A 24,056-nucleotide genomic window follows, 5' to 3' on the forward strand; every position below is an offset into this window, starting at 1 on the left:
AAGACCCATGTCCCAGTTCAAAGGCAGTCAGGTGGAAGGAGTGTCTTCCTCGGGGAGGGTCAGCCTGGAGCTGGCTCCTGCAGACGCCCCCTCAGCACGCCCTCCCGAGGGGAGAGGGACGGCACCTCGGGAAGCAACATGTCTGCCTCAGGCGAAACACGGCAAACAACAAGAAGAAAGGAGGTTGTGTTTATGCTCGTGCATGTGTGTCTGTGATATTTATACTCTCTGGTAACAGTTTTTCTGACACACATACGCTCTTCAGGAGGAAGCTGAGAAAGTGAGTGGCAGTTTCTCTGTGTCCAACAACTTCTTGGACCAAGTCCAGCAAACGAAGCGTTTGAAGATGTGGCTCTGGCACCTTCCGTGACAGGCCAGCATGGCAAGCAAGGCTGGAGACAGGGAGCCCACGTCGAGGTGAGAGCAGGAGCCAGGAGAGAAGCCATCCTGCGCTGTGTCAGTGTCCCCAGCAGGAGCCAAGCCCCTTCAGCAGTCAGGGGGCACTCACCATGGGCTGGGACCACCCAGGCGCTGAGGTTAGGGCCCCCGGGGCCAGCAAAGGTAACCTTGGCCTCTGGGCTCTTACGGCACAGACAGGGCGATAAAAGGTCAGTATCTGGTGAGGAGCACGTGAGCACAACAGATAATTTCTAGGAGAGGCTTGTGGGACTAACATTTCCAGTCAGCCCTGGCTGAATCCTTCTGGGTAACATGAGCCCTCATCCCCGGTATGGGGCATGCATCTGGCCGTCAGTGACGCCCCCCTCCACCCCCCACCATGCCTGTCATACTATTTCATTCTCTCATGTTCTTCCCGATGGTGGTTCATGTGGGTGTCACGCCTCGGCCACCTTTGGAGTTCTGCAGGACAGACGTGAGTCTGGGTCCCTGCCTGGAGCTGAAATGGTGTCAGCACACACATGGCAGGTGTCCCCTGGCTACCGTTGAATTTCACACGGTGGCAGAGACGCCGTGTGTTTAGGACAGCCCCCAGCGAGCAGGGAGGGCGGCCAAGGCAGGTACAGGTGTGGTTTTAGCCCAGAGCAGAATTAGAGACAGGGCAAACTGGGTTTGGGAGGATTGGGAACTTGGATTAGCATTTGCTTTGATCCTCAGTCACCCCCTTGCCATGTGTGTAAAACCCTCCTGGTGTCTGGTGGAAATAGCGTCTTGGGGTGAGAGCCCAGGGCTTGGGGGGCCCTTGGGAACCCAGTTCCACAAAGGAACGGCCCAGCCTCACGTAGGCAGGTCCCAGTGGGCTGGGGTGGATCATGATGCAGTGATAAATAATCCCAAATCTCAGGGCTTGCACAACAAAGGTTGATTTCTGGCTCGTGCTACTTATCCACTGCGGGGGTCGGTGGGTGGGAGTGGAAGGTCCTGCTCAGCACCGTCCCTTGGGAATCTGGGCTGGTGGAGGGGCTCCATCGGAGGCGAGCTCCTGCACGGCCACCTGCACCCAAGCTCTTAAAGCTCGGGCCGGAAGTGATCCCCACCACTTTGCCCATATTCCACCAACCACAGCAAACCGGAGCTAACTTCCCCGGCAGGCAGGGGTCACACATGACAAAATGTCCAGAGGAGGAAAAACCATATGTGTGAACCGCCAAGAAGACCTCGGGGTGGGGGGTGACTGGCTGGTGCAGAGTGAGTGGGGGCAAGGGGGCTCGTTCCTCTCCGTTCAGACTGAGCCAGCTGCAGGCCGAGGTGGAGCCGGCCTTTGGGGCTCTTGGTCCCTGGCAGGCTTTACCTTCCCGAAGCTTTCTCAGCAGACTGGAATCCAGCTTAGAACCTTCAGTGGCCCCCAACTGTTCCAGCCTTGTTAGGGCGGTCAGCAGGAAAACAGCACATCAGGACTGGGGTTTAAAGAACCTTCAGGAACCAAAAGGGATTTTTGTTGTTGTTGGACTTTTAGGAACTAAGGAGGGGAAAAGTGAAATGAGGACAGGAATACTATTTGAAAGAAGCAAAGATGCCTTTGCCTTTGCCTTTGCCTTTGCCAGGAGTACTCGGCAAACACAGGGATGGGCTGAAGGGAGGTACCCTCTGGGGAGCGTGACTTGGGCTGCCAGGAGCTGCTGGGCTTCAGAAGCCGTCAGGACAAAGGGCTCTGTCCTCCCAGCCCTCCATGGCGAAGGCAAAGCTTCTGGACCAGGCTCCAGCAACAGGAAGACATTGGCTCGGGTGATTTGGTGGCAGAGGAGGGAAACGGGGATGCCTGTGGGGCTTTCTGTGCCTGCCTCCGTGGGGCTGGAGCAGTCTGAGTTGTCGTCCCCCCACCACCACCTTTCACACCTGTGTCCATCAGGTCTCGTTAACTGTCACTTCTCTGGGAAGTGTCCCCTGACCTCCCCAGACGGGGCTAACCGGCCCTCGCCTTGCTTGCTGTGAGTCTGACAGTGAGTGCATGATGGGGCCTGCGAGGGCCCAGCGTCCTTGCTTCAGAGGCCCCTGGGTGTGACCTTGCGGTTCAGCTGAACGCCACCCCCCTGGTTGCTCCCGGCTGCCCTGGGCACTGTGGCAGGGATCTCTCCAGACCCTGACAGCAGCAGCTCCTGGGCCTGGCCAGACCCTGGGACCTCTTGACCTGCCCGAGGCTCCCTGAAGCCAGAACCTGAGCTCATGAACAGCTTTGCCCAACTCCACCCCCCAGACACCTCGGCTTGCCCCATCCCTGGAGGCTACCATTTCAACCGACCCGCCACTGCTTAGAGGAGCACATCTTGCGGCCTTACCCCTAATTCACCAGCTCAGGGGTAGTGGTACGCCTTCACCACCCTTCCCAGAAACATCCACAATGTTCCCATACCTTCTGAATCTCTGTGGACTGGGCTATCCCTGGGCACTGGGAAACAGAACTACCTTAGTCACACCCACAGTCTACCTCTTTGTGCCTCAGTTTACCCATATGTAAAACCTGGGCCACATCTGCCCCTTCTTACATTACAGAGATTCAGGAAACATTATTAAAGCGCCAGCTGTTCTTCGGAAGAAAAGGGCTCTATTTTTATGCTTTTGTCCTCTACCTCCTCACCCATCCCCATCTCCCTGGAACTTTCTGGAATGTGCTCCATAGGCCAAACTAAAGAGGGAAACCCCAGGACTGGTGGGTGTTGGCCAGCGAATGGTCGCAGGCCTGGAAACATTCAAACACAGGCAACGATGTTGTCCAAGCACTTTTAGTTCAAAGCTAAAGTTCAAAGCTGCTAGTCCTTGAGGTGGGGTCCTTGGGCCGGACAGTCCCGGAACGCCCAGCCCTGGCCCTAGGGAGGGCTGCCGGGGGAAGTGACCCTTCAGAAGTGAGGGGAGGCCTGTAGAAAGGGTCTCCAGATGTGGGCCACCCTGGGCACCAAGCCAAGCTGCTCGAGCTGCAGCCGCGTGGGCCTGTAGGCATTGAGGTTGCTGTAGGGAGCTGCTGTGCCGTCGTGGGGCCTCGGGGAGAAGTGGGCCTGCGGGCTCAGGGCCCCCCACGGGCCATGGTGGGGCTGAAGCCTGGCGGGCAGAGGTGGGTTGGGGGCTGGGGGGCTGCTGGGCCCCGCCGCCGCCGACACATTCCGGTTCTGGGGGTTGCTGCCCGTCGACGGGCTGCTGAAAGGGTTGGAGGACGTGTGGTCGCTGGCAGAGCTGCTGCTGCCACTGAGGCGGCCAGGCGGGGGGCTGCGGCCGGCCCTGGGCTGCAGGGGTGCCCCCAGCCTGGGGGACTTCGGGCCCATCACGGGCTTGGAGGATGCGTATAGGTGGCGGAACTCCTCGTCAAACAGCTCCACCGCCGGGCCCGTGAACTTGGAGAGGATGTTCCGGTGGACGTGTCCGCAGAGCCAGGTGAAGCTGCAGGGGAAGAGGAGAGCGGGCTGGCAACGGGGAGGCCCGCCGAGCCCCCGCAGGCCGCTCCGGTGGCAGTGGGCTCCTGGCACGGCTGCCCAGAGGGACCGACCACTAGCCAGAGGGGACCAGCCAGTGTCCGCAGGTGAACCCTAAAGACACCAGACCGAAGCCCTGGGTCAGGCCAGCCTCCCTCCTGGGGCTCGAACTCTTGTGCTCCCTGCCGAAGTGCAAGAGGGCTAAGTGACAGCTGAATCCCCGGACTGCTGAGGCCACCTGTGACATGTGGGAACACCTGCCTCTTCTAACCAAAGGGGGGGTCTGGGGGAGGCAGCTGCAGAATGCAGGCTGCTCCTTAGAAGGCAGGGCGTGTTCTCAGGAAAGTCTTGAGGGTGTGGCCACACTTGAGGCCCAGGGACCCCGAAGGGGCAGGCGGCAGGGGAGGGGGATTCCCACGGGAACCAGATGAGTGCACTTTGCCCCGACCCCCAGGGAGGTGGGCGGAGGCCTCAGCCCTCCCTCCATTAACTGGTTTCAAATGAAAACAAAATGCTGAAGGCAGTTATGGATTGCGTTTTGTGATTCCTTGATTTAACTGAGTTCCTTTTTATCTCTGATGGAAAAGTCCCCTTATTAACCCCACTTACACACACCCACATACTCAAACCCCTTGAAAAGCCCTGGTGGACAGCACAGAGGACCCACCCAAAGGGTCAGGGTAGAGATTCCTGGGTCCCTAATAATGGGAGCCCAGGCATAGAGGGCAATAGTGACAGGATGGTCAGAGGGACACACACGGTCAACGTGGGGGACAAGAACGACCCCCCACCAACGGTCTTAGCCTTCCCCTCACCCCCCACCGGCCTTGCTACTGAAAAAGGCCTGGCCCAACCAGCAGAGTCCCCACTCGGTGAGGCAGGGCAGGTGAGCAAGGCTGAGCAATCCCGGGAAGAACAATGAGGCTTTGTTCAAACCTCACCTCCAGCCCACAAGCCACCCACACACCTCAGAGAGGTGAGCAACTGACGCAGGCCTAGGGCCAGCCAGGTGACAGGGAAGGCAGCAAACGTGGGGACAGCGGGACTCGGCTACACTAAGAAATCAGTCGCCTGGTGTTGCTTGGAATCAGACGAGATTAGGCCAAACAACTGCTTGCTTTATGCAACAGAACAGTCCCACAGGTGCCCTGGCAACTTTTCAGGCTCCCACACCCCGGTGGCCTCTGCACCTGCCCCCCACCCCAGGTCCTTGGTGTCCCTGCAGCCCCTGCACACCTATGAACCTCCTTTACACCCTGCATTGCCATTCATTCTATGCCCTTTTACACTTTCTCTTTATCACCACCCGAGGTAAGAAATACGCTTCATTTCTATTGCTTTTTGGCCCTTAGTACATGGAACTGATGTTGTCACAATCTTTGGCTCAAGAACCACTCTCATGACTGGTCTATTCCTTGCCCGTTTTAATCTATTCAGCTATTTACTTAGTTATTTTAAATAACGTAATAAGCACCGACAAACCCAGCACCTAAAAAAAATAAAAAGTTAGCATCTTGGCAACAATCAGCATCAAACCATACAGTCCCTCCCCAAAAGAAGGAATCATCACCCTGAATCCTGTGTCATAGTTCCCATACTTTCCTTTCTCCTTAAAAAAGTGTTTTATGTATTCTGGAAAGAAAATATTTTCTTTAGTTTAATATATATGTAATATTTTGGGGGGTTTTCCCATTTAATAGTATATTGCTAAGATTTATCCATGTTCTTTCTTGTTGCTGTGCCTCATCCATTTTTGACTGCTGTATAATATTCCACTGGTGGCTAGATCATGGTTTATTCATCCACTCTCCCGTTGACAGGCATTCGGATTGCTTCCACGGTATTTCTGTTGGGACCTGTGCTATAGCAAGCATTCTCATACCTGTCTTTTAGTACATCGTGGACTCCTTCTCTTGGAAATACCCCTGGGAGATGAAGTGCTGGATCATAAGCCAGGTGAATAGTCAGCTTCAGGAGAAATTCCAAACTCTTTTAAAAGTCACTGCCTTTGGGATCCCTGGGTGGCTCAGTGGTTTAGCTCCTGCCTTTGGCCCAGGCAGTGATCCTGGAGTCCCAGGATCGAGTCCCACGTCAGGTCCCTGCATGGAGCCTGCTTCTCTCTCTGCCTGTGTCTCTGCCTCTCTCTCTCTCTCTCTCTCTCGTTTCTCATGAATAAATAATTTTTTTAAAAAATCACTCTCTCGCCCTACAATCCCCTCAGCCATGCAGGAAAGATCCTGTACAGCCAACATCTGGTATCATCAGTCTTATTTTCTTGCCAGTTGAAAAGGTATAAAAAGGCAACTGGTCACTGAGACGCGAACGCCTCTCCCCGCGTGCTCCGGGCTGGGATGCCCACTCGCACCCCCTATTCTGGTGCTGAGCCTCGGGAGCTGCTTGTGGTTCTGACACTAATCGCGTCAGGGCATCAGGAAAGCCCGCTCTCACTCTGTAATCTGACTTTTCACTTTCTTTCAGGTATCTTTCAATGAACCGAAGTTCTTCATCGGAATACAGTCAGATATTGCGATCTTTCAGTGTCAAGGCTTTTTTTGTGTTGTTTCACACAAAAGACAGGTGTCCGTGTTAAGACACTTAATCCTTATCCTAAGGCCTAAAAAGATATTCATCTATTCTTTTCTATTAAGAGTTTTAAAGTTTGTGGGGTTTTTTTTTGACATTTAAGAGTTTTTAATCTATTGGAAGGTGATTTTTTTTTGTATATGTGTGACATGGAATCCAATTTTCTGTGTGCAGAATTATTGTTTTCCAGTTTCTCCTTTCCCCACTGTGCGGACATGCCCCATCATGTGTGGGTCTGTCTCCGGGCTTTCTGCTCTGTTCCATTTGTCAGTTTGCCTGTACCTCCTCCGATGCCACATTGTCTAGATTATTCCAGCTCCACGACACAGCCTGATCCCTGGCAGGGGCAAGTCCTCCCTACCTGTTCTTCCGACTTACCTCGGCTAATCATGGAGAGATACATTTAATGTCTTGACCTACTCACATATACAAACACATACATAAGCACACAACAGTTTCCAGAACATTCCTGACCTCAGTGTGCTCTCTGTATGTTTATTCTATCCTATATCATTATAAAAATAATTCCAGGCATCATTCACTAACTTGATTTCATATCCTGCTAATGGATAATGATGCACACGGTTTGAAAAACTTTGTTCCTCTAGCTACATTGCATGGCCAGAACCTTATATAGACTTTCATTAATTTATTCACTCATTCATTCAACATATATTATGATCATATATAATGTTCGGGCACTGGGTTAGCTATATTTCATTCCAGGGATATAACAGAGGAGAAAACAGACTCAATCCAGGTTCTGACATCATGTTTACGATCTTGGATAAACAAGTCCACAGAGAAGCTCTCTAGGAGATGATCTGGAAACTCCAAGATAAGGAGTTAGCAGGATAAGACAGCAGGAATTACCTCTCCAGCAGAGGGCATGTACAGCAAGTGCAAAGGCCCTGAGGCCTGAAAGAGCATGAAAGACCTGGAGGAACACAGTGTGGCTACAGCACAGTGGAGAGGAAGGAAAATCTTGCAGAGGCCATGGTAAGAATGATTTTTTTTTTTCTTTTCTAGGAGCAGTGACAAGCATAGAAGGATCTTAAGGAGGCCAGTGATTTGATCTGGTTTTTGTTTAAAAATTTTTCTGTTCCTGGTACAGAAAGCCCAGAGGTAGAAGTGTGGGTCAGGGCAGGAATGGAATCAGGGGTGGTTCGGTTCTCACGCTGTGGCCACCAAGGCCCAACCCCAAAGGCACCAACCTCCTGGACTTGCCAGCAGAAGTGGGAGCTCCTTCCTGGCTGACCACAGAGCACTTCCTAAGCTCATACTGATCTTAGAACACACGCCACACCACTCTGTGGCCATTTGTCCATGTTTTTTCATAAGAGAGAAGAGCTCTGTGTCCCCAGCACCTGGGCATACTGCCTGTGCTTGATAAGACTTCACTTTTTTTTTTTTTAAGAGTTTTGTTATTTACTCATGAGAGACATAGAGAAAGAAAGGCAGAGACACAGGCAGAGGGAGAAGCAGGCTCCATGCAGGGAGCCTGATGAAGGACTCGATTCCGGGACTCCAGGATCACGACCTGAGCCAAAGGCAGATGCCCAACTGCTGAGCCACCCAGGCGTCCCTGGGTAAGACTTTCTCACAGAGCTTAAATGTTGAAATGTACACCCCCCACCTCACCCCCACCACTCAGCTAAAGATGTGCACAGAGCACCTCAGTTCGGGAGAACTGTATACAACCAGGGCCAAAATATCCAAAGCCCAAGGACAGCTGCATTGAAAGAATGGGAGGGAGACATGTTTTGTTTCAACTGGAGACAACCTTGAGAGTCCCCACGGAGAAGGATCTAACTGAAGGCCAGCAAACAGATCTCCTCTGACCGCTGAGTGCAAATGAAGCTACAGTTGTCCTGCCCTCTCTCCAGGAGCTGGGTTCTTCGGTTCTCAGGAATGGCCCTGCGTGTCTTCAGGCCCGGTGCCACCCTCCTCCCGGCACGTCCCATATCAGGATGACAAGCTCAGAAGGCACTAGAGAGCTGGAGATCCTAGCTGAGAAGGCTGGTGACCTTGGGCCAATCACCTACTCTTGCCGTGCCTCAGTTCCCCCAACCGTCATTGGGAAGAATAATGCCTCCCTCAAAGGGTTAAATCCTTCCTAAAAGTCTCATCACACCCGGCCTAGGGCCTGGCACAAAGCTCAACAAGGTTAGTTCTGCTTCCTTCTGCCCCCACCAAGGGCAAAGACCCCCACCCCCAACCCACCCCCCTCGCCAGCAGCATGATGAGCTCCGCAAGGGCAAATACAAACAAAAACAAAGAAGCATAATTCTCCCAATCGAAAACAAGAGGAGACACTCTCATTCCTCTGCATTTTCTCTTTCAGAATTTCTTTCTCTGGCCCAGAAGACAAGGGAGGAATCCAAATGAGTGGGCCTTGCTACATTTCCCCAGTGACAACCTTTAGCTCGTACCCTTTTGCCCTACCATGTTTTCCAGGACTTTCCTTGACTCTGCTCTTCATCAAAGCTCATATAAAAACGCCCAGGCTGGAGGCACCTGGGTGGCTCAGTGGTTGAGCGTCTGCCTTGGGCTCAGGTTGTGATCCCGGGGTCTCAGGATCGAGTCCTGGATCAGGCCCCTCTGCATGGAGCCTGCTTCTCCCTCTGCCTGTGTCTGCCTGTCTCTCATGAATAAATGAATAATTTTTTTTAAATGCTCATGCTTAACCATTTCTTAGGATCATTTCTTTCTGGAGGTCCCATGCCACATGAAACTTAGAAATAAATCCACATGCTTTTCTCTTGTTAGTCTATCTTTTGTCCAGTTTACAGGCCCCAGCCAGAGCATGTAGAAAGGTAATAGGAAAATGAGGGTTTTCCTCCCCATATACTGGGTATGGGTTTTTTTTTTTTGAGGTGATGAAAATATTCTGGACCTAGGTAGCAGCAATGGTTGCACACACAGGGAATGAACTAAATGCCACTGAATCACACATTGAAAATGGCTAATTTTAGGTTATGCAAATTTCCCCATAATAATAAAAAAGAATGAAGGAGGACTCTTCAGCTATGGTGGGCCCCGGACTCCAGCTGCCCATCCAGGTGGTGAGCTAGGTCTCTAGTGGCAGCTTAGCTAAGGTCAGAGGTCAAGGTCAGAGGCCTCCAGTCCTGATGTGGGGTTTGAGGCTGAGCTCCCACCCAGAGCTTATGGCTTGCTGGCTTGCTGCCCAGACGCCTCTGTCACTTTCAAATCTGAAAGAACAAAAAGCTGAGAAAGTGGCTTTGGCCACTTGGGGAGGGTAACTCAGCCCCACCTCAGCCTCTTACAAAACAACCGAGTGCTAATGCGGAGCCCTAGGATCAGAAGTACGTGGGGTCCCTTTTGCACAGGTGCCCCACTGAAGCAAAACAATGAGGAGAGAAGCTGTGGGAGGAAATGCACATGGGGTCAGTGACCCCTGGATGCTGGGTGTCCCCTCAGGGCTGTCTGGTCTCAGAGCCCCTCCTGGCATAGGAGCTAAGGAACAACTATTCCCCCTGCAGATGGACCACACCTCATTCAGCTCAGGTGCAGTCTGTGAGGCAGAGAGCACAGGCCCATGCACAGCCGAGGAAACCAGGGCCAGGAAAAGGTGGAGACAGCCAGAGGGGAGCAAAGGGGACCTTTAGGCAGCTCAGCCCCCCTCCAAAGACCCCCTCCCTCCCCCCATCACTCTTCTTTCTCTGTCCATTTGTACTGGTTCTTCTTCTTCTTCTTCTTCTTCTTTTCTTCCTTTCTTCTTTCTTCTTCCTTTTTTTTAAAATTTTTTTTTAATTTTATTTATTTATGATAGGCACACAGTGAGAGAGAGAGAGAAGCAGAGACATAGGCAGAGGGAGAAGCAGGCTCCATGCACCGGGAGCCCGACGTGGGATTCGATCCCGGGTCTCCAGGATCGCGCCCCGGGCCAAAGGCAGGCGCCAAACCGCTGCGCCACCCAGGGATCCCTTCCTTTTTTTTAAAGTAATGTCTATACCCAACATAGGGCTTGAACTCATGGCCTCAAGATCGAGAGTTACACACTGTACCGACTGAACCAGCCATGACCGGCTGTAGTCTATCTCCTTGGTTTGAATGGCAGCTCCAGAGGGGCGCCCCAGCCTTGAAGCATGCCTACTATGTACCCAGTAGGTCTCTACATAGCTGTCAGAAAGCTACAGAGCTGGGAATTGAACCCGACGTCTAGTCCAGGCTGCTGCCACGTCCAGTCTCTAGCACTAGCCTTAGGTCCCAGTGAATTGGGACACACTTCTGAAAATAAAATAGGACACACACACACACACACACACACACACAGCCCAAAACAAATTGCATAGTTTAACAATCACGCCTGATGGAGCTGAGGAAGGAAAAAGGAGATTCTATGTCCTGTTGCAATCTGAAGGGAAACTTCAAAGTGCTTCTCTACCCTCAAGCCCAGAAGGCCCTCTTCTTCCCAGGCTAGTCCTGCCTCCAGCCTCATGTATGTGATGAAGTCTCAGCTCGGCAGGGACAGAAGCAGCCTCCTGGGAGCCCCTGGGAGGGCTACAGGCTACGTGCCTGAGCAGCCAGGACTGCACCACGCTCAGCCTGGGCCTCCTCGAAGCCTTGGGTCCGTGAAACCCAGCGCTCACCTGTACGATCCCGACAGGACATATCTCCAATCTGAGATGATGAACTTCTCCTGGATTTGGCCGGCGAACTTCCGGCCTGATTTGGCACAGTACACCTCTCCTTCCACACTCCGGATGGAAATGTTCTGTTGGAAGGAGAGTCAAGGCCTCATTTGCTAATTACATACGTGTAGATATATGTTTGCCTAGGAAAACATCTGGAAGGATGCTCAGCAAGACAGGAGCAGGGGTTATCTCTAATTTGCAGGCTCATCGGCTATTTTTATTTTTCCCTTTGCTGAATTTTCTAGATTCTTTTCAATGTCCTGACATTATTTGAGAAATGGGTCGGGGGGGGGGGGGGGGGAGGGGGAGAGAGATGGTAGGATTTTTTTTTTTAGATGGTAGGATTTAAACAAAGTGACAAAGAAAAGAAAGATGAGGGCCTAATGCCCACCTTGCCTTGCAGGGGGCTTCAGTTACATGAGTCCCTGACCCCAAGCTGGTCACAGGGAAGTGCAGGAGGGGTGGCTCTGTGGAGACCTCAGTGGACCTTAGATCGTCCTAAGGAAAGGTGTGTCCACAACCCAAATCATGGCCCTGCGTGTCCCTTCCTCCGCCCCCAGGAACACCTGCTGCCCCAGCCCCTGCCCAGAACCCTTGGGAGGCTGGAGAAATGAAAGGGTGGGTAAAGCCAGGGATCTCTGGGGAAGCCAGGATACTGCTGGGATCCCGTGAATGTCCCTGGTGGCTGGGCAGGCTCTGGAAAGGGGACACCCACGAGCTTCCTAGTGATTCCCAGCCTCCCTATAAGCTCTGTGACCTGTTGAGAGGAGGGTCTCGTCTCACTTCCCTTGGCGGGCAGAGGACTGGCAGCTGTGGCTGGCGTGGGCCATGGATGCAAGGCCTGCATGGACTCTGCACCTGTGCCCACGGCCTCGTGTCGAGGAGGTGCGATCCAGGCCAAGCGGGCCTGGTAATCACAGGACCGAGGCCTGCCGCTCCAGATGCCTGAGCTCGGCTGCATCCCAGGCAGTGGGGAGGACAAGGGATGGAGGAAGGGAGGTTGGGGGGTCTCCCAGAGGCTGACCTGTCTGAACTAGAGCCCAGTCACCAAGGGAACCACCCACCCCTGGTGAGTAGAGCCTGCTCATAAAAACTGGGCGGTTTTACCTTTGACCCTGAAGTAGCTGCCCTAAATTCGACATGACTAAATGACCCTTTATGCCTGGGTTTCTTTTCTCCTTGCCAGAAGAAGGAAGTCCGTGGGCAGTTGGGTTCTGTCCAAAAGGATCAGCTTCCTGGGGTTCTGCGGAGTCCTATACGTGTACCAAACAGCCCGGATGCTGACCTGGCCTGTGGAGCCACGAGGTCCTTCAGCAGAGAAGACAACAGGCATGCGCAGCAGAGATTGCGGCCCACCAGATCCCCACGGGCCCCTTCCAGTTCCCAGCCCCCGTGGGCTGCGTGAGCCAGAGGGCCTAAGCAGGCATGATGGACGCGTCCTCCAGGTCAGGTCCTGCGGCATTCCCCTGCCCTGTCTCCCTGTCACTGCCACCCCGAGGCCACGTATTCCTATGGTGTAGCTACAAGGTGAGGGAGGGCCGTCTGTTTTACAGGGGACTTTTGAGCAAGAGACAAACCTTTCTTTACGCTGAGCCATTGAGATGGGGTGTGTGGGAGGGAACTGTTAGCGGCGCCAGCCATGCTGTCCTCACTCCCACTGGGGGCCCCTACCTTGAGGTGGCTGTCAGAGATCTGGACTTTGTCACACATCTCCTGGAAGAGCTTCACACCTCCCTGGTCCAGGAGCACACAGACAAACACCCCGCGCTTGTTGGCCGCCTCTAGAATGTCACAGAAGATCTCCACATCGGTGAACACATCCATTAGGATAGCCAGGACCTGGGCCAGGGCAGAGGGGTGGAAACAGAGTCAGGGGCCAGGTGCTAACTGGTCTCCGCCCGGCTTCCTACGGCCCCGACCCCATGGGCCTTCCTGGGAGAGCAGCCCCCACGGCTGCTGCACTGGAGGGAGCGAGGGGTGGGGGCTCCACCAGGGCACATTCAAGGGGAAAGAGCTGGAGGCCTCCGCCCTGACTCCATCGCCCACCACGGCCCCTCGGGCCTCTTGGCCCACTGCTGGAGTGCAGCACCCACAGCAGGAAGGAGAGAAAGGCAGAGACAGGAGCAGGAGGGAAGGGCAGAGCAAGGGGAGGCGGCCACGCAGGTTCAGGGCTGAGGGACAGATCTGACGACAGGGCTGCTCAGCCAGACGAGCTCGAAGGCCCCCAGTGGCCACTGGTTTTCACCTGCTTTGAAGCCACATATATTCGCCTCCAACAGAACCCTGGTGGAGGGGATCGCTGGGTGGCTCAGCGGATTAGCACCTGCCTTTGGCCCAGGGCTCAATGCTGCAGCCCAGGCCCAGGATCGAGTCCGGCATCAGGCTCCCGACATGGAGCCTGCTTCTTCCTCTGCCTGTGTCTCTGCCTCTCTTTCTCTCTCTCTCTGTGTCTGGAGACCCCTACGTGCAGAGTAGCCACTGCCACCTCTATCATAACAGGATCTGGAGGATCTGGGGGAGGAGAGAGCCCTAGACATGCAGCAAAGGGGGGATGTGAGTGTGTGTGTGTGTGTGTGTGTGTGTCTACCTGCAGGCATCCAGTGTGTGTGTGTGTGTGTCTACCTGCAGGCATCCAGTGTGTGTGTGTGTGTGTCTCCACCTGCCAGACATCCAGTGTGTGTGTGTGTGTGTCCGCGTGTGTGTGCATGTGTGTGTCTCCACCTGCCAGGCATCCAGTGTGTGTGTGTCTCCACCTGCCAGGCACCCAGTGTGTGTGTGCGCATATGTGTGTGTCTCCACCCGCCAGACATCCAGTGTGTGTGTGTGTGTGTGTCTCCACCCGCCCGGCACCCAGCCCTCCTCCTGCCGGCGGCCCCCAGCCTCCCTTGGAGACTCCCCTCTCCTCCACAAGCAAAGTGGTTTGGGCGGGGCCACCGGGGCGGGGAGGGCCCATCACCGCGGCCAGGCCAATGAGAACGCGGCATCCCCTGCGGGCCACAGGGATTGGCCCGGTGCTGCTCACGTGACCCACGCTATGCTAATGAGAGCCCCGCGGGCGGTCGCTGGGCCGCAGCGCGGGGGAGGCTCCGGCGGCCGACTCGCCGCCACTTGGGGACAGCGTACCCGAACCTGAAGGCAGCCCCGGCGACAGCCCGGCCGAGCAGGGTCCCGGCAGCACCATCCGATCACCTGGTGTCGGCCATGCCCGAAGCCGGCCCTACCCTTGACCTTCCCACCGTGGAAGTCAATGCCTGCTCCTCTCCTTACACTTGTTTAGGGTTGTTTCCCCGATATTGTGATTCATAAAAAATATATATATTTGATCTTGTCCCTGTTTTTGGCACCAAGCTCTAACACACCTGGAATTTGCTAAGTGGTGAGAGCGGAGAGAGATAAAGGTGCTTTGTTATGTTAATGAGGTGACTTTTGGATGGGGCTGGTTGCCAGGGGAACCCACTAAGGGGTTGGAGCTTTGGAATTTTCTGTCCCTCCCGCCCCTGCCCCAGGGAAAGGGGGGGCTGGAGGTTGAATCAGCTGCCAGTGCCAATGATTTCGGGTCGTGCCTGTGTGAGGCCGGGCTCTGAGTGCCTCTGGGTTGGTGATTTGGGGAGAGCTGAGTGCTCGGAGGAGGCGTGGAAGCTCCATGCCCTTCCCTACGCATCTCTTCCATCTGGCTGCTCCTGAGTGCGCGCCCTTATAATGGCTGGCGATCTAGAAAGTAAAGGTTTCTTTGTTGTGAGCTAGTCTAGCGGATTGATCAAACCCAAGGAGAGGGCCTTTGGAGTCTCCAGACTCTGAGCTGGTGGAGCAGAGGCACCGTGACAACCTGGGACGCCCAGCTGGGGTCTGAGAATTGCCCGGTGGTGGGAGACTCCCACACAGTGGGGTGGGAGCAGAACTAGACGGCTGTCACCCAACCGAAAGTCAGTCCTCACACCCGGATCATGGCATATGGACGAGTGGATTCAGCAGCCATTCCCAATGATAATTACAACCATCATATAAAAACTGTAAGACATGGCGAAATGTTGAAGTAAAAGGGCTGTATAATCCACCCTTAAGGGACACCCGGGTGGCTTAGCGATTGGGTGTCTGCCCTTGGCTCAGGTCATGATCCCAGGGTCCTGGGATCGAGTCCCACGTCAGACTCCCTGCTTAGCAGAGTCTGCTCCTCCTCTTCCCTGCTGGTGCGCTCTCTCTCACTATCTCTTTCTTTCTCTCAAATAAATAAATAAATAAAATCTTAAGAAATCCATGCTCAACACAGGTGTGTTAGCAATGAACGAATTCAGTGAAAAAGGCTTGACAGAGCACAAAATGATAGTATTTCTGGTATGGTTGCCAGTGAGGGCAAGTGACGTGGAGACACATAAGCAGGCACAAAGCCAAAACTAGCGGTTTGGACTGGGCATGAGGGCAGCTTTCAACATTACCTATAACAACGTTCCACCATTTTTCTAATAATTGCTATAAAAGTATAGTAATTATATATATATGGTATATGGAGATGTATATGTACATACAAATCTGTAGATATATGGACCATTAGCATCTGGGAAGTAGCAAGGACAAGAAGAGGGGCATTGACACAGACAAAGGAGATGTCTGGTACCTCTTGGAGCTGACTTCCTGCTCAGATGACATGGGTGTCTGCACAGGGGAAAGAACTGTCTGGGTCAGAAGTCGGAAAAGATGTTCTCACAGGGAGGCCACGCTCCTTTAGAACCATGGCCCTGTTAGCACGTGATTGTCTCTACACATTTAGCCTTCTGATGCCAACAGCAACCCAGGCCCTCTCTGCAGAAAGATAACTGCTTCCTCCTTGAGGGGGGTATAGATGAAAGGGACAATTCTCTCTCTCTGCTCCTGCCCACCCTTCACCCCCTGTTGTGTTCCAGTGAGGGGGCATGTTTACAAATAACCCCAGGTCATGATTTAAGGGATACTTGGAAAAGCAGGCTCAAGAAGTCTAGGTTTATCGTGTTGGCCTTCTATTGGGATTGGCTCCCAGCCGGACTGTTTTAAGGCCCATAACCTCTTCAGTCCCCTGCATGGTCATGCTACCTTACAGGGTGTGGTGGGGTGAATGAGGACCTCCCAAAAGACAGGTCCACATCCTAACCACCAGAGCCTATGGATGTGACCTTACTTGGAAAAAGTCTTCACAGGTGCAATTAAGTTCCCAAGGTGAGGGGCACCTGGGTGGCTCAGTGGTTAAGTGGCTGCCTTTGGCTCAGGTCATGATCCTGGGGTCCTGGGATCAAGTCCCTCATCAGGCTCCCCTTGGGGAGCTTGCTTCTCCCTCTGCCTATGTCTCTGACTCTCTGTCTCTCATGAATAAATAAATAAATAAATAAATAAATAAATAAATAAATAAATAAAATCTTCCAAAAAAATTGCAAGATGAGATCATCCTGGATTATCCAGTGGGCCCTAAATTCACTGGCAAGTATCCTCATAAAAGACACCCAGAGGAGGGCAGCCCGGGTGGCTCAGCAGTTTAGTGCCTGCCTTTGGCCCAGGGTGTGATCCTGGAGATCCAGGATCAAGTCCCACGTCAGGCTCCCTGCATGGAGCCTGCTTCTCCCTCTGCTTCTCCTTCTGCCTCTCTCTGTGTCTCTCATGAATGAATGAATAAATAAAATCTTAAAAAAAAAAAAAAGACACCCAGAGGAGAGACAAGGAGAAGAGGCCACGTGAAGACAGAGGCAGAGCCCGGAGTGAAGGAACATAAGCTGAGGAACACCTGCCGCCACCAGAAGCTGGGGGCAGAAGACAGGACCCTCCCCCAGAGACTTCAGAGCAAGTATGGCTCAACGGATGTCTTCATTTTAGGTCTGGCTTCCAGAACTAGGAGAGAATAAATATGTCTTGTTCGAAACCACCAGCTGTGCAGGAACTTGTCACAGCAGCCCCGGGACACTAGTAGGGAGGGGTAGCACACAATCCAGAGGACAGTGCTCTATGGGGTGTTAGGGAACCCTGGCGCCAGCCCTGGTGCTACTAGAGATGAGCTGAGTCCCTTCGGACAAGCCACTTACCGTCTCTGGGCCTCAGTTTCTTTACCCAAAAAGAGCATTAGCTATCATTCCAGCTGCGTCCAACCCTGAGCCCAGATAACACAGAGGAAACCGTGTGCAAAAAGTAAAGGCTTTTATTCTAGTTTGTAGTTTAAAAATGAGTGTGGTTTTTATATGCATTGGGAGCAAGTATGAATAATGTTAGAAGAACACCATGCAGGGGAGCCTGGGTGGCTCAGGGATTGAGCATCTACCTTCGGCCCAGGGCGTGATCCTGGAGACCCGGGATCGAGTCCCACATCAGGCTCCCTGCATGGAGCCTGCTTCTCCCTCTGCCTGTGTCTCAGCGTCTCTCTCTGTGTCTCTCATGAATAAATAAATAAAATCTCTAAAAATCACCATGCAAACATGTTTTAGTCTGGGTTATGGAAGGGGATTAAAATTAGTGCCTGCACCTCTGTGGCAGAAAGAAGAAATCAAGTAGGCCGATCAGTGGGACGGGCACTTTGGAGTGGGGTTGGCTGAGAAGGAGGAAGTACTCTGGAGACCCTAAAGGAGGAAGCCCAGGGTGGCAGCCAGCTCTGGGAACCAGAGCTGCAGAGAGACAGAGGAGGCCCCCCAGGGGGGTGCTGCTCTGCTGGGGGCATGCCCAAATGCCAGAGTCATCCTGCGGGGACCTCACTCTCTGCCTGGCAGATGTGAGCTCCTCCTGGGCTAGAGGGCCGCTGCCTCATCTGTCTGTAGGGGATGGCAGGGTGGAAGAGGGGCAATGGGATTTGGGTCCTGGTGGGGCCCAAGCATGGTGGGAACACTATCGCCCCCCACCCCGGCTTCCATTTCTCTTGCCTTTTTCTCTTCTGTGTGCTGAGGCTCCTTTGTTTTCCAAAAACAACAGCAACAGCCACATGTAGGGAGCAGAGCACACCCTTTCCCAGTTTGGCAAATCCCTGTGGTATCTGGCCCCACGGAAGACAGCTGGCTTCTCAAACCTGCTTCTGCAGCAATCTGTTGGGCTATGTTGCTGGGTGGAAGCCAACGAAGATAATCTGGCCTCACACAGGTAAGTGGTGAGAGAGGACATGACGGCCCAGGCCCACGGACGGGGTCAGGGAAACCCTCGGGGATCCTGACCGCCCTCGGAGGACGTATTAATCCTGCTGTTTCCATATTTCAGGATGCTTCATCCTGCAGGGCCAGCTGATTCCCGGAGAGGCGGCAAGCACCGTGCCTCGGAGCACGCCTTTGGTAGGCACGCCAAGCCAACACTGCCCCTGCCCTGAGTGACCCTGAATGACCCCAGGGCCACGTGCTGGGCAGCAGAGCCTGCTGAACAGGGCCTCCATCCTGATCCGTGTACCCTGCCTGCCCTCCCTTCCCTGCAGAAGCACAGTAAGGGCCTGTGCCCGTGCGTTCCCCGCGCCCCTTCTGCCTCCTGACCCCCCGGTGCTCCCTGTGTGGTCCTGCAGCCCACGCTATGCCCCCTGCTTCTAAGGAACTGTGAGCAAAAGCTTCTTGTTTCACGCCAGGCATTTCCATGCCTGCACATCACCCCCGCTGCGGGACGCCCAGCCCTCTCACACCTCCTGACCTCTGCCTAGACTCCCGTCCCTCTCTGCCTCACAACCTCTTACTCAGCCTTGGAGACTCAGCTCAGAGGCCACCTCTTCCGTGAAGCCAGCCTTAGTCACCCTGTCCTCCCAGGCACAGACGGTTGCTCACACCCCGGGGCTGCCTCCCACCCAGTGTCCTCTTCTCCTCCCCTAATGGGCACAGAGGCAGGGCGCTCCCCGAGGGATGGAGGGAGGCCCCCTGTTCTGCTTGGCCATCCTGGGTGCGGGACCTGGCTATGAATTAGGCTCTGTGGGATAAAGGAATGGGAGCATGAAGGGAAAGACAGACAATTCCTGCAAGCTGAGGGAGTGGAAACTGGTCTGGAAAACCCTGAGCAGGCTGGCTCTGTTTGTTCCCCTCTCGGGAGGCTGAAGCCATAGAGGGAGGACGCCAACCGATCCACCCTCCGGCTCTGAGTGGGGACGCAGGGGCACAGCCTGCTTCTGAGGACAGCCTGTGACCAGGTCCCCGGGCCCTGGCATCTCTGTGGGGACCGGCCACAGCTGAGCCCCTGTGTGTGTGTGTGTGTGTGTGTGTGTGTGTGTGTGTGTGTGTGTGGAGAATATCACAAACTGCCTGCAGGGGCCTGACAGGCAACAACATGGGTGCAGCTCATCAAGGCCTGGGACAAGAGGGCGTGGTGGGGACTGTGGCAAAGCACACTCCCCCAAAGTGGTGGTGGCCACTCAGCGCCAGCAGAGCCAGCTCTTCCTACTTGCTAAGAGGAACTAGAAATTCTCACTCTTAAGTGAACTCTTCAGGCTTTTTTTTTTTTTTTTTTTTGAGATTTTATCCATTTATTCATGAGACACACAGAGAGGCAGAGACACAGGCAGAGGGAGAAGCAGGCTCCCTGCGGGGAGCCCAATGCGGGGACTTAATCTAGGGACCCTGGGATCACAACCTGAGCTGAAGGCAGACACTGAACCACTGAACCACCCAGGAACCGCGAAATCTTCAGCTTTTCAGTGTTGTCTTAAATTCATAACACGCTGTCTTGGTGAAACAAAGGGTTATGAGGGGGCCTCAGGGCCACAGAGGGAGGGAAGCCTCTCTGGGGGGAGGGTGGGTGTGGGGGGGGGAGGGACTCAGCCTGGGGATTGCTTCACAAGCCCTAACCCGGCTTCTCTCCAGGGAGCCTCACTCACTCAGGGTCCGAGCTGCGGCCGTGGGTGAGAATGTTCCCCATACCAGTGGTCCCTACCCCTCGGGAGGCCGCTGAACTGCACACGTGGAGAGGCCAGAGTGGAGTCTGAGGCCTGGGGAGGTTGAGCGACTTGCCCCAGGTCCCGCAGTCAGCCCCAGGCGCGGCCTGCACTCCTGGCTGCCTGCCTGGGCCCATCTGTCAATCCCTAATGCTGACCTGGCCCGGAAACATGAAATACTGCTCTGAAGCAGCCCTGCCACTTGGAAAACCAACACTCCACCCATTGTAACTTTATTTCATTTTCCAGAACTCCACTCTTTCCCTGCCGGTCCACACACCGCCTCCCCATCTTAAGCGGGGCTTTTTCTGGAGCCTGAAGATTTCACAGAGTTCCGACCCTCTGAGGGCATTCGGTCAGGAGCCTGGGATCCCGGCAGAAAATGAGCTGAAGCATCAGCTTGTTCTTTCTTTGAGTCTCCTCTCAAAAAAAAGAAAAAAAAGAGTCTCAGGACACCTGAGTGGCTCAGCGGTTTGGCGCCTGCCTTTGGCCCAGGGCATGATCCCTGAGTCCCGGGATCGAGTCCTGCATCGGGCTCTTCGCAAAGGAGCCTGCTTCTCCCTCTGCCTGGGTCTCTGCCTCTCTCTGTGAGTCTCATGAATAAATAAAATCGAGAAAAAAAAATGAGTTCCTTCTCCCCTCTCTGAGCTTCAGGTGGCAGGAGGGAGCCTCCCCAGCCCTGTTTGTTCAGAACAGTTGTCTCGTGCAGCTGGGGGAGAATGAGCCAGAGTGGCTCCGGCCGTGCCCAAAATTCTTTTTTTTTTTTTTTTAAGATTTTATTTATTTATTCATGAGACACAAAGAGAGAGAGAGGCAGAGACCCAGGTAGAGGGAGAAGCAGGCTTCATGCAGGGAGCCTGACGTGGGACTCGATCCCTGGACTCAGGGATCACACCCTGGGCTGAAAGCAGGTGCCAAACCGCTGGGCCACCCAGGGATCCCTTTCTTTCTTTCTTTCTTTCTTTCTTTCTTTCTTTCTTTCTTTCTTTCTTTCTTTCTTTCTTCTTTCTTTCTTTCTTTTTTCTTTTCTTTCTTTTCTTTTCTTTTTTTTTTAAAGATCGTGTCCGAAATTCTATCAACCACGCTCCAGTCTTAAAATGTTTTTCTTCTTCCAAAGTCACATATTGGTGTGCAGACACGCGGGGAGAAACCTCTCTGCCTGTCCTGTCTTCCGTGTGACACTAGCTGGACCCAGGTGCTGCCTGGCCTGTTGTGACCGGGTCTAAGCCGAGGCTGGGGGCCCAGGGGTGGGCATGAGCCTCGGCGGCCTGACCCCGAGGTGAGGCCTTCTTGAGAAGGGGACTTGGGTGCTGCGTCCTGAGGAAGCAGCCGGCATCATCATCCAGGGGAAGAGCAGGGAAGGTGAGGGGTGCCGGGCAGGGGGCACGGCACCCGCAAGGCCCGAAGACAGAGCAAGGCGGGCCTGGAAGGTCTGCAGGTCCCGGGACCGGCCGCATGAGCTGGGAGCCCCGTGGGGTAGCTCTTCCCATTGCGGGCGCCAGGGAGACCCGGAGGCTCCCAGCGGGAAGGGACCAGGCTAGACTGGAAGCGCAGAAGTACTGGGGGGGCGGCATGGAGTCTGGGTGGTTGGGGATCACCACGGAAGGCGAGGGGCAGGGCAGCCCGGGGCTCAGCAGTTTAGCGCCGCCTTGGGCCCAGGGCCTGATCCTGGAGACCCGGGATTGAGTCCCACATCGGGCTCCCTGCATGGAGCCTGCTCCTCCCTCTGCCTGGGTCTCTGCCTCTCTCTCTCTGTGTCTCTCATGAACAGATAAATAAAATCCTTAAAAAATAATTTAAAAAGAAAGGAAGTCGAGGGACAGGCAGGATGCTAGGGAGAGGTGGGTTGTGGTCAGGACCCAGATGGTGACAGGTGGGACCAGAAAGTCGGTGATCCAGGGCAAGAGAGAGAATAGCACCTGACTCCATCCTCAGCCCCAGCCTCTGAACCCCATCCCGTGGGGCCGGACCCAGCCCCATTCCTCCTCTACCAGCCCGTTCGCCCCTGACCCCACGGCCAAGGAGACACAGGCCCCACCACCTGTACCTGGCTGGTCCGGGTGATGCAGCGGCGAATGAGGTCTCGGATGTTGTTGTGCTTGTCCATCTGGAAATAGACGGTGGCGCTCGATTTTTCCTTCAGGTAGGGCTTCTGGGCTGAGGCCCAGGTGTGCAGCAGGGTGGGCTCGCTGCCCTCGGAGGCCACGGGGAAGTAGGTGCCCGAGGGCAGGGAGCAGGAGTCCAGTCCCCTGGCACCTGCCTCTGCCCCCGCTGCCGGCTCGGGGGCGCCCGGCGGCTCCCTGGCCCGGGCCTGGATGAACTGGGCCTCCTCGGAGGACAAGAAGTCCACCTCCCCTTCCTGGCCTAGCGCCTGCCAGTAGGCCTCGGGACCCCCGTCCAGGAGGGCATCGGTGGCCAGCCGGGCGCTCTCATTGTCGCTGAAATCGGCCCTGGCCGGCCGGACCCACTGGCTCTTGACGTCTTCCAGGCGCTTCTGGATCTTGCCCACGTGCCTTGACCGGCTCATGCTGCCCAGTGGTGCTGGGGAGGCCGCTGCTGCTCCAGGTCTCCTTGAGGCCAGTTGGCCTCGCTGCAGGGCAGGGGGGGAGGCTAGCGCTCCCGGGAAGCCCCCGCGGCCACCTGCGCGGGGAAGTGGTTACCTGGCGGAGCAGCGCTCCAGATCAGCATCCAGGCCAGGCCCACCTGTGGGCGCCACCGCCCTGCCCTGCCCGGGGCACGCCCCGCACGCTCCGCCCTGCACCCCCCCCCAGCCGGGCAGCGGGGCAGAGCGGGGAGGCCGTGGGGAGGCCGTCCCCTGCTCTCAGTTCAGACACCACTGGTTCGAGCCCAGGACTCCCCTGCGGGGCAGATGCCGCCCTGAGGTTGGGGAGGGCCGGCGGGCCCAGAGCTGTCCACCACGCACCCCTCCCTTCTCCCAGGACGCCCCAGTTCCCGGCCTCCTCCGAAAAAGCTCCCTGGGCTCCCTCTCCCCCTGCTGTGTTTGTCACCGACGTCGTGTTTGAACAGAGCCTGGAGAGAAGCTCCGGGAGGGGGGCTGCGCCACCTGCTTGGAGAAGCACCTGGAGGGGAGGCCGCTGCTGTCTGCGTGGGGGTGACGGGACCTGCCCGCCCTGCGCTGGAGGCCGGTGGCAGCAGAACAGCTAAGGGAGAAGCCTCTTTCTTTCTCTCTTTCTTTCTTTCTTTCTTTCTTTCTTCTTTCTTTCTTTTCTTTCTTTCTTTCTCCTTCCCCTTCTCTTTCTCTCTTTCTCTCTTTCTCTCTCTCTCTCAATCTCTCTCTTCCTTTTTTTTAGAAGCCGCATTTTCTCCCCAGGTCAGGTCATGGTCAAGCCAGTGTCAGTGGAATGCAATGTCTATCTTCCTACCAGAAACAGAATGACACAGGATTTGCTCATTGGAAGGTGATTCCAAGAAGCGCCAACGGGTCTGGGGAGGAGTGAGACAGGAAGGGCAGGGAGCACCACGGGGCACCACCTGGGCATATGCTAATGAGCAGGTGACTGTTGTGCACATCTGGGATTTATTTTTTTTTAAATTTTATTTATTTATGATAGGCACACAGTGAGAGAGAGAGAAGCAGAGACATAGGCAGAGGGAGAAGCAGGCTCCATGCACCGGGAGCCCGACGTGGGATTCGATCCCGGGTCTCCAGGATTGCGCCCCGGGCCAAAGGCAGGCGCCAAACCGCTGCGCCACCCAGGGATCCCCCACATCTGGGATTTATGAACACCGAGGGACCATCTGGGGTCATTCCTGCCAGGCCCTCTGGGAGATGGTATTGAGTACATCTTAGAATTTTCCTACACCCTCCCCCCCAAAAAAAGAATTTTCCTACCCAAAGGGTGAGGATTTATCTACCAATCTCCATTTGTCATGGGGGGAGGGCTGCTCCCCGGCCCACATCAACCCCACGTGGCTGGCCTGCCCTGTGTGCTCACCAAGCAAACCTTGAAGCCAGAGGAGACATGTGGTCCGACTCTCAGAGGCAGGGTCAGAGATTCAGGGGAATGGTGAGTGCTAATGGGAGCGAAGTAGGGCCCTGACGATGTCTGCTAAGAGAACGATGCCAGAGGAGTGGGCCTGTGGGGTCCTCACACAGCT

The 24,056-nt window shown here is 54.9% G+C and overlaps 1 protein-coding gene and 1 long non-coding RNA gene across 3 annotated transcripts; one reads left to right on the top strand and one right to left on the bottom strand.

The window, feature by feature from the left end:
• On the top strand, positions 1-7,898 carry LOC140595136 (uncharacterized). The gene is made up of 3 exons (XR_011996521.1): positions 1-417; positions 5,681-5,816; positions 7,170-7,898. It is a non-coding gene; the product is annotated as an uncharacterized lncRNA (long non-coding RNA).
• On the bottom strand, positions 3,164-22,477 carry FAM83A (family with sequence similarity 83 member A). 2 transcript variants are annotated; one of them, XM_025993509.2, is made up of 4 exons: positions 21,985-22,477; positions 12,773-12,940; positions 11,057-11,181; positions 3,164-3,828 (listed from the first exon to the last, which is right to left on the bottom strand). In XM_025993509.2, the coding sequence occupies exons 1-4, from the start codon at positions 22,462-22,464 to the stop codon at positions 3,294-3,296; spliced, it is 1,308 nt and encodes a 435-aa protein (XP_025849294.2). In that variant the 5' UTR covers positions 22,465-22,477; the 3' UTR covers positions 3,164-3,293. The 2 variants fall into 2 exon arrangements, with proteins under 2 accessions (XP_025849294.2, XP_072590082.1); XM_072733981.1 differs by lacking the exon at positions 12,773-12,940.
• Between the last annotated feature and the right edge of the window lie 1,579 nt (positions 22,478-24,056).

This window comes from Vulpes vulpes, chromosome 13, assembly GCF_048418805.1.
Source record: "Vulpes vulpes isolate BD-2025 chromosome 13, VulVul3, whole genome shotgun sequence".
Classification (NCBI taxonomy): domain Eukaryota; kingdom Metazoa; phylum Chordata; class Mammalia; order Carnivora; family Canidae; genus Vulpes; species Vulpes vulpes.

What these genes read in the sequence shown, in the direction of transcription:
- FAM83A (XM_025993509.2), bottom strand. Translation starts at nt 22,464, where the DNA reads ATGAGCCGGTCAAGGCACGTGGGCAAGATCCAGAAGCGCCTGGAAGAC. An exon ending in TCTCTGACAGCCACCTCAAG is followed by an intron (nt 11,182 to 12,772) that starts GTAGGGGCCCCC and finishes TCCTTCCAACAG; the next exon opens with AACATTTCCATCCGGAGTGT. An exon ending in GTCCTGTCGGGATCGTACAG is followed by an intron (nt 3,829 to 11,056) that starts GTGAGCGCTGGG and finishes CTTCCCCTGCAG; the next exon opens with CTTCACCTGGCTCTGCGGAC.